Source organism: Nannospalax galili, unplaced genomic scaffold, assembly GCF_000622305.1.
Source record: "Nannospalax galili isolate Female #2095 unplaced genomic scaffold, S.galili_v1.0 scaffold198, whole genome shotgun sequence".
NCBI classification, from domain to species: domain Eukaryota; kingdom Metazoa; phylum Chordata; class Mammalia; order Rodentia; family Spalacidae; genus Nannospalax; species Nannospalax galili.
The window spans coordinates 2,719,286-2,737,761 of NW_008341748.1; the positions used below are offsets into that span (position 1 = coordinate 2,719,286).

The window sequence follows — 18,476 nt, forward strand, 5'->3', positions numbered from 1 at the left end:
CTTGACAGTTATAAAACAAGGAAGAGAGGACATTTAAAAAAAATGTGTCCCTGAATCATAGCTAGATTTAGCAATGTCACTTTGATTTCTCCCTGCCATATCTTCTGCCAATGCTCATTCTGTTTCATCTAGCAAGAGAAACTACTTGAACAGTGCCTATTACTTTATGATAACTTGCAGCTTCTAGACCAGACTTGTTTGAATTTTAAGATTTAAAAAGTGAGTTAATATGATCTCCCCGGTGTCATCTCTTCAGCTTGCTACTATATATTATTCCTAACCAGCCAGACTTGAAAGAAAACAAATGGAGGGAGCAGGTGGGAGAAACAGAGAGAGACAGAGAAGAGAGCAAAAGGAAATAATGGAAAGGAAGGCAAGGTAGAAAGGGCAGATGAAAGAGAAGAGAGAGGCAGGTGGAGACAGAGACAGAGGAAAAAGAAAAGAAACAGAAGGAAAATGATGCGACTAAAAACTGATGCTAGTGAACATGCTTGCTGACCAAGTATCTCTGCTATAGGAAAGGCTAATGGTCCATACGAGTCTTCTTGTCAGCATTTGCCTCTCTCCCTTTGTCCATCTGGCTGGGTGGAATCCATGCTGAACAGTATAAACACCTTATTTCTACATGTACTGCATGAAAATGGCCTTGAATGTCTTAGATATGCATTAGAGGTGATTTGGGCTTATTCAGACACATACTTCTTGTTTCCTAGTTTTCACCTGCTACCTCATTCCATACCTCCTTAGCTCCTTAATGAGAAAAGGTTTTTTGCATACCAAGTCAAAGAGAGTGCCCACATATTAACAGATAGTTACCTAGTAAGAGATACAGAGACTCAACTAGCAGGATGCACTTAGATTTCCAACACTAACATGTGAAAGTTGGGAAGTGTTTGGTTTACATAGCTACTAAATTCATGGAGTTGGCATGCACAGAGGAGCTCAGTATACTTAATCTCAAGAATCAACCACAGTATCAAGCCCAGTGTGAGACTGGCTGTGTTAAAGATGGTCGCATCTGTATTCCAATTTGCAGGCCTGATCTCCTTTGCCTTTACCCTCCTTCAAGATTCACAAACATGAAGGCCCCCTAATGGATATTTTGTAAAAGTGTCTGGACAACCCTGAGGTTGTGGAACTGCTGCTTCCTTGCATTCAAAATTAAATGTTGTTTCCATAGCCTGAAAAGTCTAGTGGAATACAAGTTTGCTTCTGATTACATAATTATGCTACAGAAATATGAAAAAAATCATCACTGAAACCCTCCAGGTGCTTAAACAGTTTGATAGACTGTAGCCATTCTGCCATCAGCGCCCCCAGCTGTGTTGCTTAGCAACATTTTAATTCCAGAAGAATCGAAGGAGATGAAATCCCCGTGGAGAGGGAAACAGAAATAAGAGGGCTGTTGACAGATGATCTGAGTTGTTTCTTCTAATATACTGTGAAGATCACTAGCTCTTTTCATGAATGATAAATGGACTGTACACAGATCAATGGGTTCAGCAATAAACTGGAACCAGGCTCCATGTCTAAGGTGACTCAGGCCAAGAGGCCCAGAAACCTCCTCATTTCAAGAATTTGGTGTGTATTTTCTTAAAGGTTTCAGAAAAGGAAATTGATGGCAGTATTTGGGCATTCCTTGTCCTTTTGCAGTGTCTGCTACTAAAAGCAATTTTGGAAATGGACACTGGCCTTTCTCTCATGTGCCACATGTCAGTAGGAATGCTGGGGGGTAATTGTCTCCTACCACAGAGCTGAAAGTCCAGGATATGTCTGCAACCGTTTGTTTGCAGCTGCCTCTCCACGCTGTCATTACAACTCAGACCCACATGGAGTAAGGTTAGAGTGAAAGGTAGGGAGGGGAGGATCTACTTGTGCACCCAAGAGTCTACTTGCACAGCTCCTGCTGAACTTTGCCAGGAGCTCTGACAATGCATGTCTGTGTTTGAAACCTGTATTTGGACAGATAATCACATTCCCTAGGAGGAGAAAATTGCTTTCCATGTCTCTAGTATGCTTATCGACAGCAGCCTGGTTCAGTTTGCTACTCATGTTTCTGAAGAATATTTTATAATTTTCTACTGCTTATTGTTTGGGTTGCTAGTTGCAAAGATGATGCCTGCTAATGTTGCCTAATTGCATTTTTCCTCTGTTTACAGGCTGTTGAAAAGGCAAAACCTAAGAATACTCCTGTGAGGTAAGTTATTATTATTTTTTTTCATTGAAAATGTTAATTTTAATGGAACTCCATGCATGGGGAAAATAAGGCCATAAAAGAAGTGTACTTTGCATTAATCTCTAGTCACCACAATATAAAGACAAAAACAAAACATGGGGGGTACCCGCTGATGGGCAAAGACCCGCTCATATTTTTTCCATGTGTCCCTGATGAGGAAATGCCCCAAGTTTGCCCAGTTTACATAAATTAATATGTGCCATCATGACTAGCTGCCAAATGCTATTACAATCATATTCAGCACACACTACTTCAAGCCTTTGGTTGTTCATATGCTAAAAAAATGCATTTTTAATTGCAAACCTTGGACCTATGACGGAGACGTAAGTGGTTGTATATGTGCCAAGTGATCTCCAGCCACGTGGGGAGGTTTGGCACCTTGGCATCAAGGCTTCAGTACTCTTGTTAATGAAAAGCTCATAAAATACATTGAGCTGAACGGGTATTTTTAAGCTATTATTTTTATCGGAGCTATTTTTTAAGGGTTCTCTTAAATTATATATATAAAAAAAAGCCACAGAGCATTCTTTTAAATCTAGTACATGTTAGGCATCCTGTATTTTCCAGAAAGGAGATTTTTAAATTAAGAAGAATGGCAGCCTTGTCATTTGAGTCACGATACCTGATTGCAATGTTATGATGCATACCATCCTTGTCAGCCATGTAGCCAGGGAAGGACTTGTTCTATTTACTGGGTTATTGTAGGTGTGGGAATATCACATGTCTAGAACTTCTCATGTCTAGCCAGCCTCTACTATAGCTGGTATGAAATACAGAAATGGGAAGTGCATTGATTATTTTGTAGTTCTGGGAGACTGAATCAACTATTTCAAGAATAAGAAGGTTGTTTCTGTTGGGTATGACAATTAGCTTTTCCAGAGCATGAAGATAGGGTCCAGCATACTCTTAACTCCAAATCTTAATACATTTTCCAAAGGTATAGTGTACTTTTCTTTTATGCTTCATTTTCCTTAGCTAACAGACTCTTCTGTGTCATGACACTGTAGTCTTTGGAGGGACCTCTACAGTTGAGTTACATTATGTTGTAGTGTTCCTATGGAAACAGTTTTAGTAGTTGAGTTTTTAATCTTGTTGTTTGTTTGAGGTTGGAATCTTTTCTTCACCCTTGTTTCTTTTCCATCTGTACACCCTGAAGGCTCTTCAAATGTAAGCCTGGTTCTGGACAAATCCATTGATTTGATGGCAATCATGCTAATGAGGAGTCAGGACTTAATCCTTAGGAGGTCCATTGGCAATGTTCTTTCCCACAGTCCGACTCAGTAGGACTGCAGATAATGTGTGTTTCATGTCACAAGGAGTAGGACAAGGGCTGTAAGAGTATAAAACTAGGCCTCAATGTGGCTCCCAGTTCAAGCTCTTACTATAAGAAGTGAGGCCAAGCTCCATCCTTGCATGCATAGGCAAGACCATTGTCCGTGTTTGGAGCCGAAGGACCCATTTTCTCTTTACTCATTGTGAAAATTTGACCCTACATGTAATTATACATTTCACAAACTTTTATTAATCTATAAGTAGAGGCTATCTAATATCTACCACTTTAAGGAATGATTAGAAGATAAGAAACCTGGAAAGGTCAAAAGATTATGGTTCTTTCTGCTTTTAATTATATTTAAAAATCTGCGGGGCTGGAGAGATGGCTCATTGGTTAAGAGCACTCACTGCTCTTGCAGAGGACCTGGGTTCGATTCCCAGCACCCACATGATGGCTACGAGCCATCCTTCACTCCAGTTCCAGAGGAATCTGAAGCCCTCTTCTGACCTCCGTGGCATTGCACGATGCGGGCCCACTCACATACATGCAGGCAATACACTTATACACATAAAATAAAAATAATAAAATATTTTTTAAAAATCTGCTCAGTGATGAAGCTAATTAAACTAGCAAGTTTCTATAATTGTCTGTATATTAAATCATTCAGTTGCCCAACCACAGCTGTACGGACATGTTGAAAGAAAATTACCCTCCCAAGCTAACTTCAGGGGCATAAACTCTAGAGCACATTTCAGTTAACATTGCTTGACATAAGAACATCAAAAGAGTATTTACAGTTATATGTGTAATGGTTCCTTTGTCATTTCTGATGCCTGTGGATAAGTTTTGGGTACACATGATGCACTGGGACTTAACCACAAATAAAGTATGAATTTGAGCTTCTTTTCTGATTGAATGAACAAATAGACAGATTGGACATATCTCAGAAAATAGTCCTTTCAGGAAACTGACTTAGAGGCTTAATTGATGTGGTAGCTGTAGTCTAGCATGGTGTCATTATTAGGTCATAGGAACTCATGTGTTGTAACTGTGTAGTCATCCAGTCTCTGTTTTTCTTATTTTTTCTTGTATAAAAATGTCACCACATTGAGCTCATTTCTTCCAGTGATTTTTCCTCTTAAAATGTTGCGTTTCCTTGCACTATGAAACATGCATTAGAAAGTTACTATCCATTCAGGATGGAAAGTTGAGGTCTGATGGCATCAGTTACAACTGCAGTATGAACACATATTGGTGGATGTGATCATGTGATGAGATTTGATATAATCATTTTGGGTGTAATTTTGCAAATGATTGGAAAAAGAAAAATATAAAGAACTATTTCATGGCATATGAAAATAACATGAAACTTCCATGTAAATATCTACACATGATACTGTAATTGGAAGGCAGACACACGCATTCACTTTCATATTATTTGGAACAATTCTATGCTGTAATGGCATATCAGAATGGTTGCAACAAAGACAGTCCTGTGTAGAGTCATACACATTTATCATTTGACTCTTTATAGAAAAAGTTTGCTATTTCCTGCTCTAGTCGGTAAGATAAGAAAAGACAGTACAACTTTTCATGATACTACAGGCAAAAGTATCAACCCTTTTACTTTGGGGGCCTGTAAAACAAGGAGTAGATATTTACTGGGCCATTTTTGTGTGTTCAAGATTTTCTGGGACTGATATATCACTGAATTCTCAAAAGAAACAAAAATCACTCACTGTTGATTCACTATTTTTGTGTTTTGTTTTGTTTTTTAAAGTTCATTTTAATGAATTTTTGTGTATTTTATACAGAATATCACAAAGAATTTTAATCATCTTTATACCCCTGTCCCCACCAGAATGCTCCCACAGCCCCCCCCCACCAGAACCCATATACTCTGTCATCCATATTAAGACCCAATGTGTCAGAGAGTCTAGATAGGCTAACTAGATCTCAGTGGATGGACTTTCACAGGGGAGCATCTGGGGACCCTGAGTCACTGTCTTTGAACACGCAGTGGATATGAAATCCGTGATACGGCAATGATGTCTCAAAAAACATGAACAAGTTATCTGCAGCATACTACTAGTGTTTCACATTGGGTATAACTGACTAGACTACAAAGATTATATGAATTTTCTAAAACTCTCTTCTAGACTACATAACCTTTTGGTTGGGGTGATAGTAAATGTCTCACTAGGTCCATTTACTATGCTTATTTTCCTCTTTAATGTAAGAGCTGGAGGAAAGGGTGGAGTGTTACCTGAAGTGTCCTCCAACCACTATGCCAGCAAGGCAAGCTATAATCACACCTCCTTCCCACGCTCATAAAGGAGTCAAGGGGGGAGTCAGTTACCCGCCCCATCCAATCAGTCAACCATAGCTGAATGTTGGGGAGGGGCTAAGGATACATAAACCAAGAATACCAGGAGGCACCTTTCTCGCCATTTTGTGTGGCTTTCAGGAAGTCACAAGATCTATATTTGAGTGTAGACTTTGCAGTACAGCTGTAAATGAGGGGGGACACCCACTCTTCTGTAAATAAAACCCCACCCTATGCTTTGTTGGCAAGCCCAATAAACTAGTTAGGATTAAAAAAAATAGAGTTCAGCTCCTCCATATTTCTAAACCAGTGTATTAAGTTTATTTTTAATACCTTCCTGGAAGTAAGCTTCTTTTATCACCCTAGGGAGATGATGGTATATTAATTAATATTCCACATAAAGGAGAACCTAAATATATGCATGCTCAGAAATGTAGCACACAACATGCACCTATACACTAATGACCTATACACTTAACCATTAAATGTTACCTCTGAGGCTAAGCCTCAAAGTAAATATCCTTAAGATCAAGAGATACCTGGTATATTTCTCAATATATCAGAAGCACAAAGTTCATTGGTATATTAATACTTTGGTTCTGTAATATGTTTGATGGACAGATTTTCACTTGTATATTAAAGTTCTACAGCAATCTTCTCCAAGATTTCATTGTAACAACAAGGCCTGAGATATGTACAGATTTCTCCTACCATATGTGACTTATCACATACAGCTTTTGATAAAACACATTTCTGTTATTAAGGCATATGTGATGATACACTTCTGAAAATGTGAATTGGTTTTGGCTAAAATCCATGCAGTAATAAGTTTAGTTGAATCTAACTGAGGTTGACATCTGTTAGAAGATAGAGAGCTACAAGCATAAAAATTCTCCGCTACCTTTATACTTTAGCAACATTGCAGAATATAGTGGTTGTATTTCATGAATCAGAGTAAGAATTGACTATGTCTATGAAATTCCATCTTTATTTGAGAATTCATCTATCTTATAGACATGGTGGCTTCATTATTGAAGATGACAAATAGCCAAATAAATTTTCCTGACCATTAAGTTTGCCCATTATTCATTAATTCATGCAGTGAATATTTCTTTAACATCTATAGAGTTCTAGGAACTGTAATAGGTACTAAGAGAATTACAAATAACTCTGACACAAGTGTTACCATCAAGGAGCTTAGGGTGATAGAAGTCTTTTGAGTAAAGAACCAGATAGAAGAGAGATGGGAAGATAACCATGATTATTATGTAGGAAAATGAAGAAGTAAGGAAGATTCTCATAGGAGGGAGCTGAGCACTCTTGGAGTCAAGGGCAGAAATGGTGAAGTAGAAGCATTTGGATCATGAGGATAAGCACTACTGGTTTAAGACCTTGGTTCAAGGTTTAGCAGGGAGAACAAGGAGTTCTGACTCTGCGATGGTATGAAGGCTATGAAATAGCAAGGGTGAAATATTTATTTCACCTGAGGTGAAATAAATTAGTTGGTACAGTCAAATAGCACTGAAGAGCTCTTAACTTACAAGGAACATGAGTCATCAATTAGTACCTTACTTATTTTACTTTTAATTTTTATTCATTTATTTACTCTTATATGTAAAAGTCTTTTGTCTGCATGTATATAAATGTAGGTACGTGTGAAATGCCCATAGAGGTCAACTGAGGATGTCAGATCCTGTGGAACTGGAGTTATAGATAGTTGTTAGCTGTCATGTGGGTCCTAGGAACTGAACCTGGATCCTCTGCAAGAGTAGCTAGTCTCTTTTACCACTGAGCACTGAGTCATCTGTCCAACCTCAAGTATCTTAGTTATTAAACACTAACAAGCTGTTCTTATACCCAGGTTCAAGTCTTGAGTCTGATATTAGCCTGGAGTGTGAAATTGGACTTGCTCCTTTTTTGCTCCAAATATCAACTAGAAGATTATATATATTAATATATATAATATTTTGAATAAAAAAAACTTAAAATATTTCATAATTGTGCTTATTTTAGATCATATTTAACTTATTTTCATGTAAATTCTTCCACATACATATGCCACAAACATTATGTATATAATACAGTGGTTTTTCTACACACATATCTACATGCATATATAATATTTCCCTTCATCATTTCTATATTTTATATCTGTCAACTGAAGAACAAGAACCCACATAATTATGGCTCTAAAAAGGTCTATTAGGTTGAAGATCTGTGTAGTTCTAAGTATGTTCGGTTGATACTTTGAAATGACCCTTTATGTACTTTTTCAGAGACTCTCTTTGAATCTTAGACACAGACACATCACAGGTATACAGAATGTCAGCACATCCATCACCTTCATTCATAGTGGTAAGACAATGGGTTCTCAACTGGATTCTGCCAAACACTAAACCATTTTTGTCTTCTTTACAAAAAGGTTCCAGCATTATAGAGGTTTGGCATATAACTGCAGGGCATCATTGTGTATAGTCACATAATATAAGACAGAGAAATTCCTGTAGATTTACCTTACCAGGAGTTTACCAGATGTGTCCAGAAAACATCTTTATCTTTCTGAGAAAACATTTCGTGGACTATTAAATGTGAATATTTAGCCCATATGAGATAAAATCACCACACAGAGGCCTTGTGTTCATAGGCAGTTTGGGAAATTCAATCCTCCTAACAATTCATTCTAAGCCTCTATTAAATTTTTTTAAAGTAAACACATTATTTAAAAGTTAACTGGGGGCCTCACTGACCCTCAAATACTACTGGCCATTGCTCTTGATGGTGAGAACCTATTGCTGATGACACTACATATATGAGCTGTAGAGAAGACAAGGAGAACTCAAGCTGATACTTACTTCAAAGCCTCATCTGTATTGGTTAGCATTCATAGTGCTGGAAGGTGCTATGCATGCTACCAGAAATGAAAAATAATTATCAACCCTACCCAGCTGTGAATCCTGTGAACTATAGTAACATTTTGCATAGCAAGATATGCCCATAGGTACAATAGTAGCATAAATAATATGGAAGTAATCAACCACTTTCTTATTGGACTTAAGGTCTGTTTCATAGGATGAAGCCCATACTTGACACTGATATCAAACCTAGGAACCTGAAGCTAAATAAGTCACAGGGCATAAGGGAGAGCTTAATACTAGTTTTCTACTAAATAGTTATAATATTAAACTGACTCCTAATGACTTATTGTTATACACATAGATTAATGCATCTCTCAACTCTCACCAGAGAAGCAGGAGATGATGATGAACACAAAAGCATGCAGGCATCATTAATCACGACAACATTACAACTACCTTAAACAAAATAAAAGCTTGACTCTTAAAATAAGTTTTTAAGAGTAGGCCCAAACTTGGAGGATAGTAGTTCCCCTAGCTATCTATGAGAACTCTGTCTCCTAGAACTGTGCAATGAATCTTTACTTTCCCTTCAATCTGTGCAAATGGAGCTGTCTAGGTACTCACCCTTTGTGGGTAGAACTGTATCTGGAACCCTGTATATCTCTGTGTCCCCCTGTGTCCCCCATCAGGCCACACACACAATTTATTCAAAATGATTTTCTCCAGCCTCATTGCAGAAGCATAAAGTTGAAGTTCAGCTCTACTCTATCTCAATAGACCATCTGGTCTTTTCATTCCTAGCACCTCATTCATCCATGTCCATGCATTCTTCCTAGCTGCCAGTGTTTCCAGTGGGTGGATGCTCTGCTTGCAGTGTTTTGAGAAGTTAATTCTCATGCATACCCACATTCATTCATTATCTTTTTGTGTGGAATATGAAACTGAGGTTGCCAAGGAGACTCCCCAGTCATCAGATCCTAGGGCATCCTTTTGCTGGGGTTAATTAAAAGTCATTAGCTTAAATTATGTCTATTAATAAAAGTCATTCCTACAGAAACCCATAACTGTGCAAAGAACAAGAGGCTGCAGAGCACTTATCCCTGAATATGACACCTAGATCACACTTTTGACTCACAAGGTTCAGAGATCATTGTGGAGGGGGGAATGAAAAGACTGTAAGAGCGAGCATGATGAGGTGGATAACCATGAGGAAATCAAGTTTTTCAAACAGCTGGTCAGTTGCTCATATGAACGCAAAGCAGTGGTGACAGCATGCACAAATCCCATGCAAGCTCAAACCAGACAAAATCCCAGCATGTACGTGGGGAAGTGAGTGATAAACCTCAACTCTACCTAAGAAGCTACCAACAACCATGGCTTCTGGGAGGGGGAGAGTCAGTTTCTTTCAAGGATGTGACTCTTTGTAAGTTAACCAGGCTCCAGTTGATGGACCCACACTGAAGGACATTTGGGACACAAATAAGACTTTATAGGCCTTATTTTGTATGTATTTTATATATTATATATAAAAAAGTATATTAAATTGGGCATGAGGCAGTAAGGGGAGCTACAATTAGAGGAAGGGATCTAAATACCATCAACATTTCGAATGAAATTGCAAAGCTTCAATTAAAAATTTAATAAAAAGTTTTCATGCAAAGTCAAGAAACTCCCTAACTGTGAAATCATAAAATATCCCTTGTATTTTCTTTTACAGTGTCACTTTCTAAATAATTTCTGTGGTTTGCAAATATCTGGTGAAGCCTTCAGTAAGAATTAGGAATATGTAGGGATGGTTCCCTTTGAAGGGTGAAGCCCTGTAGGTGAAATCTTGTAATCTCCAGCATGCCACATCAGTGAGGCAGGCTATGAACATGGCCCACTCATATGACATGGATGTATCTGCGCCAGTGTGCTTCATAAATCTCTAGTCAATCTCTGATGAGGTCTCTCTGTTTAATGCCAATTAATGAAAAGATAACAAAAAGTCTTTCGCTAAAGAACTGCATTACAATACATTGGTCTCTATGTTACGTAGACAGGTGCAATTGAATGAAAAAGATTTCAGCACTTTTTCAAAAAAACCTTTTTTTAAAAATTTTATTTATTTTTCTTATTTTATGGGCATGCATGTATTGCCTGCATGTAGGTAAGTGCACCTGTGTTGTGCAATGCCCACTGAGGTCAGAAGAGGCTGTCGGATCCCCTGGGATTGGAATTACAGACAGTTGTTAGCTACCATGTGGGTGCTGGGATTTCAACCCAGGACTTCTGCAAGAACAACCAGCGTTCTTAAATGCTGAGCCATCTCTCCAGCCCCAGCACTTTTTTTTTTTTAACTCATAGCTAATGATGGTTGCAGATACCTTTCTTCAAAAGAAACAACTAAGGCCTAGAGAGTTAACTACTCAGAACCTTTTGTTTCCAGAATCCTCTACTTTGTACCCTCTGCCACTCAGGAGAAACACACTAATTTTCAATGGCTAGAAATATTTTGGTGCTTTAAAAAGTCATATTTAGTAACTTTACATCACTATTAATTTTTCTTCAACCATACCACCAAATATATGAAAAGCTAATGATTGATGAATTTTATAGGCACTTTAACATTTCTGCCAACTTCAATTATATGGACTTTATATCTGTGAAGAAAAATTCCTTCGAAGCTATAAGTACTTCGGTTGCCTCATTACCATCATTATCTTTTCAAAAGCTTTATGAAGAGCATCTCTCTTTCAGTGGGAAATTAACACCCTGATCACCATGAAGGTGAAATAAAAAGATAAAGCACCCATTTATTGCTAGATCCAAGGGACTTCAAATAATCCTACAAATGTGGAATTAAGCCGTTTTAAAGAAAATTGGGCTACTTTTTGTTAGCAACAGCAATCATAAGATCTTGTTACCAAACCCAGGGCCGTTTATTTGTCACATGAAAAGGACCCTGTGAATCCTGGATAAGTTGTTCGGACAGTAATAAAGATTTAATCAGAATGCCAGCAAAACAATACGAAGGAGTAATGTCTGAAAATTTCTATATTCATTCAACAAAATTTTAATTCCCCTTTGTCTTTGGACAAAAGCGAAAGACTGAAGGCTTAGGTGAAGGAAACATGTGATGACTGTTGACTTTTTAGCTTATTTCCTTTAGTCTGGAATGGGAAATTGTGAAACTTGATAGTTGGTAATTTGTTTATCATGATACCCTTGTAAAATCTTAGAAAAAATATCTTAGTTTCTCTTATCTTCACATCTTCAATGTCCAAAGGAGAAGGAAGAGATTTGGGGAAATTTGAACAAATTAACGACCAGTTAACACAAACTATTCCAAACTTCTATGACCAGTTCCAGGCAAACACTCCCTAAGTGACTGATCTGTTTATGTGCAGAGTTGAGAAGACGTCATCTGATCAAAGGTTAAGGCAGCAAAGGAGATACATATGATATGAAGGTCAAAATGCCAATTTCTTTACCTTAGTTTAGTCACTATCAGATCTGAAGCACCAAATAAAGTTGGTGCTTTCAGCAAGAGTGGCCTCCAAGTCTTTGAAAAGTAAACTAGACAGCTGCTCTCATCAAGACCCAGTATGCAGGGGTGTTATCTACAGAAAAACTAGTGGGCCACTAGCATAGGTATTAGTCTGCAAGACCTCCAGAAAGTCATCAAAAAGCAGCTAGACTTTAGGGGTTTGCTTACATTTTTCCTTGGTTATAATAGCTCCCCATACACATATTAGTTTCTCACTGTGCTTCTTAGTGTTTTCTGCTCAGTTCTCTTTAATGTATTCAAGTGAATCATCTCAGGTTTTAGTTAGTGAGACTGACACCAACAATCATATTTTTGCTTTGCCATTCAGGGATCCTGGTTCTATTCAATATTTGTGTGTGTGTGTGTTTGTGTGTGTGTGTGTGTACATGCATGTGTCTGCAAGTGTGCATGCCTGTGTAAGTGGAGGCCAGAAGAAGGCATTGGATCCCATGGAGCTGTATCTATAGGAACTTGTGAGATACCTGGCCTATTACATGGGTGCTACGATCTCAGTGCTAGCCTTCATAATTGCATAGAAAGCACTTAAACCCAGAGCCATCTCTCCAGCCCCATTCAGTGTTCTTTGTGGAAACTGTCAAAACTTCAGAGCCACATAGCTGATCTGATAGAAACTCAAGCAAGTTGCATACCTTTGTTCTTTTAATAAATGTTAATTGTGCACCCATCATATGCCTAGAAAGGTAAGTGAGATACAGTCCTGGTCTGGGGAATCCTCACATTCTGCCAGGGAAACTCACAAGCCAATCCACCGAAATGTAAACAGATTGGTTCTGTGATTGAAGTTCATGCAGCCTCCTGTGGGCACTGATGAAGGACTGAGTGGCCACAGGGAACAGGCTCTCTGCCGACTCAGCAGGAGTCCCCGATAAACCACAGGAGTGCAGGCCATTCAAGAGAGCAGAACACTTTCAGAAGGCACTCAGAAAGCAGGGGCTGTGTTGTAAGCAATGTCTGATAGTCAGAGGCAACTCAGGAAAGGAAACATTTCATAGTGGCAGAAAATACCACTTGTGAGTTGAAGGAAAAAAAAAAAAAGAGTAGTCGCATGTGCCAAGCTACCCAAAGCCAAAATATGGACCCGACGTTTGACATTTAAGTGGAGAACAGTGAAATGTGGGTGAAACTTAGAAAATTTTGGAAAATATACTTCTCTTCTATGAAGTTATATGTTAATTTAGGGAGGGGTTACAAGACAGCCCTTCAAACTGCTTACAAATCCTTTCTGATTCTGACTAATCTTTGCATTTTTTCTGTAGATCTCAAAATCAGCTCATGTAGAGTTCTAAGCATCTAGCTGTTCCCTTATGGTTTCATGAACTCTCCATGCTCACTGTTCAGACTGCACCAAGATACGGTATTTTATTCATGACATATAACGCTATTATTTTAGCTCTTAAAAAATTTATTCCATGGACATGACTTTTTTCTGAGTATATTTTTATCAGAAAAGAAAAAACCATAAGCACAGTAGGGGTATTTTTAGTCCTTGGGAAATGATGTATGTCCCTGTGATAGCTACATGCACGGCTCCAAACAGTAAATCAGTCCTCCATCGACCACAGAGTGTGTTCAAAGTCAAAAGCCTGGGTAATAACTTATTATGTAGTTGACGACTACTCTGTGGGACTGAGAACTATAGACATGACTCATTTTGGCCCGAAACTGAAATAGGAAATAGTTTCTTTTTTTTTAAAGTTCTGGCCTAAACTAGCAGCAGTTATCTAGATAGCCAACATTTAGAGGAAAAAATAAATCATTCTTACACAGGAAAGAATTTCCATTTGTAGAATTTACAACAGTGGTGGAGTGCATGTCATTACAACCCAGTGTTTATATGCACATGTGTTTCTGTACTCTTCCTCAATGTAGTATACTCCATCTGACACAGAACTTCGCTGGGAGTGGGGAAGACAGAGGCAGCCTTGACAAAAAGAAGTTTTTAAAAAGAATTTCAGATGTGTGAGATGTGCATGTTTATGTGTATGCAAGTTCACATATGTGTGGTGGTACATGTGCACGTGTGTGTATGCATGTGGAGACCTGAGGTTGACATCATGTGCCCTTCTCAATCATTGTCCACTTTAGATATTGAGGCAGGGTGTCTCACTTGAACCCAGAGATCATGGATTCTGTCATTCTAGCTCGCCAACCTGTCCCTGGGAATTTCTGTCTCTATTCTCAAGTGCTGGGATTACAGGCAGGCTGCCACAGCCACCTGGATTTCTTGTTGATGTTAGGGAACCAAACTCCGGTCTTCAGACTCTACAGCAGTGCTTTACCCACTAAGTGACCTCTTCAGCCCTCTTAAATGTTTTTCTTAGTTCTTGCCTTTCTCGATGTTTTGACTACTGTCCACTTCTTCTCAGTACCATGTTCTTACTCAGGTTCCACATAATTTGAAGAATATTTCAGAACATTTTGGTGCTTATATTTTTGCTTCTTTTGAGGAGCTTTATGGTGTATATTCCTGCACGAAAGCATGATGGGGTAAGCCCACTACAGTCACTGAGTTCATTCTTACTCCTTCATCTTTGCTTTTACGCACTACAGATGAGTTGCTGTGGATCTTCTGATAACAGTATCTGTGTGTAGAAACATGCCTTACATCTTTCCCATTATCTGGAGATGAGTGTTACTTCCAACATGAATTAGGTGAACTTATTCCAACAGTTATGCGAGAGGTTAAAAAACAATTTAAACATGTTAACACACTTGCTTTAGATATATGAATGCATATATATATATATATGTATCCCACACATCAAACACTCATGTATAATTTAAAATCAGCCTACTTTCAAGAAGGGATTTGACATGATTAGAATAAGATTGTAGAAAAGAATGTTTAAAGAAGTAGAACTGTCATTTCTGAGTATGACAGAAGTTTCTACTTGTATAAATGCATAAATGATGTAACTACAAAATACTGTGTATGTGTTTTACAGTTAACACCCAGATGAGAGCTTCCCTGCAATGACAGAGCACAATGCAATAAGTGTGCTGTCTCTGCAGTGATGCTGTTGTGACAGAGAACATGCTGGGAGAGCCCCATGGAGAGGACATTCTAGCCATATCTGGGACTCTTCTGTTGTTCCTTAGTAACAGGCGTTACATATTGTAATGTGCTTTTAATTCACTTGTCTAAGATGGCAAATCAGATCAGTGGCTGTTTAAAAGTGTAGTCATAGTAAACATTGTGATTACTGGTCCAAATTAAGAGTGATTCTCTCCTATTATAACAGTGAATATCAGGAAGCTGAATTTTAAAGCGTGTTGAGCCTGAGCAACAGCATTGTTAAAATAATGCCTTCAGCGTAAACATGCCTAGGTAACTAGCTAATTTCCGAAGTGTCTCCTCCCACAAGACTAGATGATCAATCCAAGTGAGAAGTTTTAGTTACTACTTTAACACTAGCACCCTAAAAAGTAGCTGCTGTATTGAGGAGATCAGTATGTGGAAACATCTAAGAATAAGGTTTTGAAGTTCAGCCACTTTTAGCTTAGCAGTCCTTTTTGAATAATCAACTGGTAGATTAATTGTCAGTCACTGTGTAATTCATTAACTTTTCCAAGAAAAGAGCCAAGTTTTCTTTAAAAATAGACATAACACGGGCTGTACTGCTCTTGGAGAGAATCCAAGTTCAATTCCTAGCACCCACATCAGGAGGAGGCTCAGAACTATCACTCCAGCTCCAGGGGAGCCAACACCCTCTTCTAGCCCTGCAGTAGATGCTTGCACTCATGTGTACATACCACCCTCTCCACACGTGATTAAAAGTAAAATAAAACTTTCAAATAGGCTTTATAATACTCTTTATTCTGCATCACTTCACTTCTCTTGAAGTTTATATTTACTAAATCTTTATAAAGCTGGGATTTTGCTTCATTTGTAGGTGATTCTTCTGTTCGCACCTTATTCCGGTGGGTGCAAGTTATATAAGGGAAGTTTGAATGTTCTTTGATATCATTAGGTATGTTCAAAAATAAGCCAAATTTTTACCACATTGGGCAAGGAAATAGTAAAATTCATGATGTTGTACCTGATATATGCTATCCTCTATTTAAAAAAACATTTTTATTGAACTTTTGTGTATTTCATACAACATTCTTAATCAAACTTAGACACCCCCCCAATCCATGCTCCCCCACCACCAGACCTCATATACGCCACCATACATAGTTAGGTCCTATCTGGTCAAGCATTTGTACCAAGATGTCCTTTGGTGGAAGTTCATACACTGGAGTCTAGTCAGTCTATCTAGAGATCTTAAGGAAGGTCTACTCTTCCTCACCCAGCAGTAATCAGTCTTCCACAGTTCCCAGGCTAGGACCGGCCTGCCACCCATTTCCCTCAGTCCATTCTGGGCCTTTGTCTGATTGAGTCAGCATGGGTGTTGTGCATGACACAAGGGCTGGTTTATGAACATAGGGAAACAGAGGTTATCCCCTGTTCTTCAAAGGCCATCTTATTGATTAGATATTAATGAGACTGGATATAAAGCAACCAAGGCCTTATGTGTGTCTGCATGCACATGCATACACAAACATACACACAAAAACACACACATAGACACACACACACAAGCACACACACACGTATTCATTCCTTCTTCTTGGGAGTAGAGGAGCCTGAGAAATAGTTCATCTCACTTCCTTTTTGTCATAGTTTGCGATGACAGTGTGGAGAAATATTTGGTAATTTTTTTTTTCCTTTGCTGGTTAGCGCCTAAGAGAGTTGCTATTAAGTCAGGCTTGACACACAGAATCAGATATTTCTAGCAACAAAGTATTAGCCAACAACTCTGCAGAGCTGTACAACTAAACAATACGGAAGTAATTGAACTTTGGTCAAATTTAAACTTCATGAATATGTGAAAAATTAAACTTTGATCATATTTCAATGATGAGGGTTAAAAATGTCCTTATCTAATACAAAGGAATGTATACAAAGGAAACCAAAAATCAAAACTGTGTTTCAGAAAATAAAACTGCTACAAAGTTAATTTTGCTTCATACAGCATTTTTAGAATTAAATTTCCTGAATTCATCCTCAAGGATGGCCCCTATGCTTGCAATAACTGAGGCTGATTTTATTGGAAAATCACCTCTGGGTGAGATACATAACTCCAGAGAAAACTTTGCATGGGGATGAACTCATTTCTGGTGTCAGTGGCATATTATCCAGGCCAGCACTGTTTGAGTTCCCAATCTCTGTTCATTCAGGCACTCATTCATTAGCATTCCTTCAAGCAGGGTGTAAAAGCTGCTTACATTAGGGGAATTTACTTAGAATTGTTCAGAGAACTTAGTGGCTAGTTGGTCAATAATCAAATGGTAGCTCCAAACATGCACATGAAATAGTTTATCACTAATGATGGGATTCACTGTAACTTTTACTTCAAATGATTTTGCATAATGACCTAGTACCTGAAAAGATCCTGAACTACAGAGGGAATTATGGACGGTACAGTGAGAGCCTAAGAGAAGATGGATGGCTATTCCTAGTAGCAAAGCTCTCACTCTAACTTTGTAGGCATAGCTCATCCAAGAATCATTTTCTGGTCTTTGGGATTTGTTTTCGGCTATTTTTGTTTGATTTTGAGACCAGGCTCACTATGTAGCCCAGGCTGGCCTCGAACTGGTAATCTCCTTGATTCAGTCTCCTAAATGCTGGGATTATAAACATGTGCCACCATTCCCAGTTGGGATATTATGAAAGTTGTAATCAGTATCCAGAGTTATCATGATGGGACTGTGTAGCACATCTTACCAGAAGCCCCAAATTAAGAAATCTACTCCAACTCTGAAAATCTATGTGGAAACACAGAACGAGAATACATAAAGAGAACACATAAGGAGAATACACCAAACCCAGATGAAGAAAAGAAGAAAGGGAAAGAGAAAACTGATAAAGAATCCTCACATCAGAAGACTTCTCATAATCATGGGGTGAGAGTAACTCTGGAGGTGAGAGGGGAGGTAGTCAGTCAAAAGATGATTCATTTTACATACTTGGGTTAGTCACTTGCCTAAGGAGCTAGAAGGTACAGTTTTATGGGTAAGGAGGGAAACCCATATTGCATCTAGCCTTTGAACGTCTCACACCATGGGTACAATAAGAAGATTAAAATATCCCCTTTTACATCTCCACTAAAAAGTTTACTTGCAGAAGAGGAAAGGGGTATAAAGATGATTAAGATGTTGTGTATGAAATACATAAAAGTTCAATATATGTA

General features: G+C 38.4%; 1 protein-coding gene across 5 annotated transcripts in view; it reads left to right on the forward strand.

Moving 5' to 3' along the window:
* Aff2 (AF4/FMR2 family member 2) overlaps positions 1-18,476 on the forward strand; it is a 560,677-nt gene that overhangs the window by 436,775 nt on the left and 105,426 nt on the right. For all 5 annotated transcript variants that reach the window (XM_029565511.1, XM_017799178.2, XM_029565512.1 and 2 more), the window contains one exon: positions 2,160-2,197. In XM_029565511.1, the coding sequence (XP_029421371.1) occupies positions 2,160-2,197 (38 nt within the window). The remainder of the gene's footprint in view (positions 1-2,159; positions 2,198-18,476) is intronic.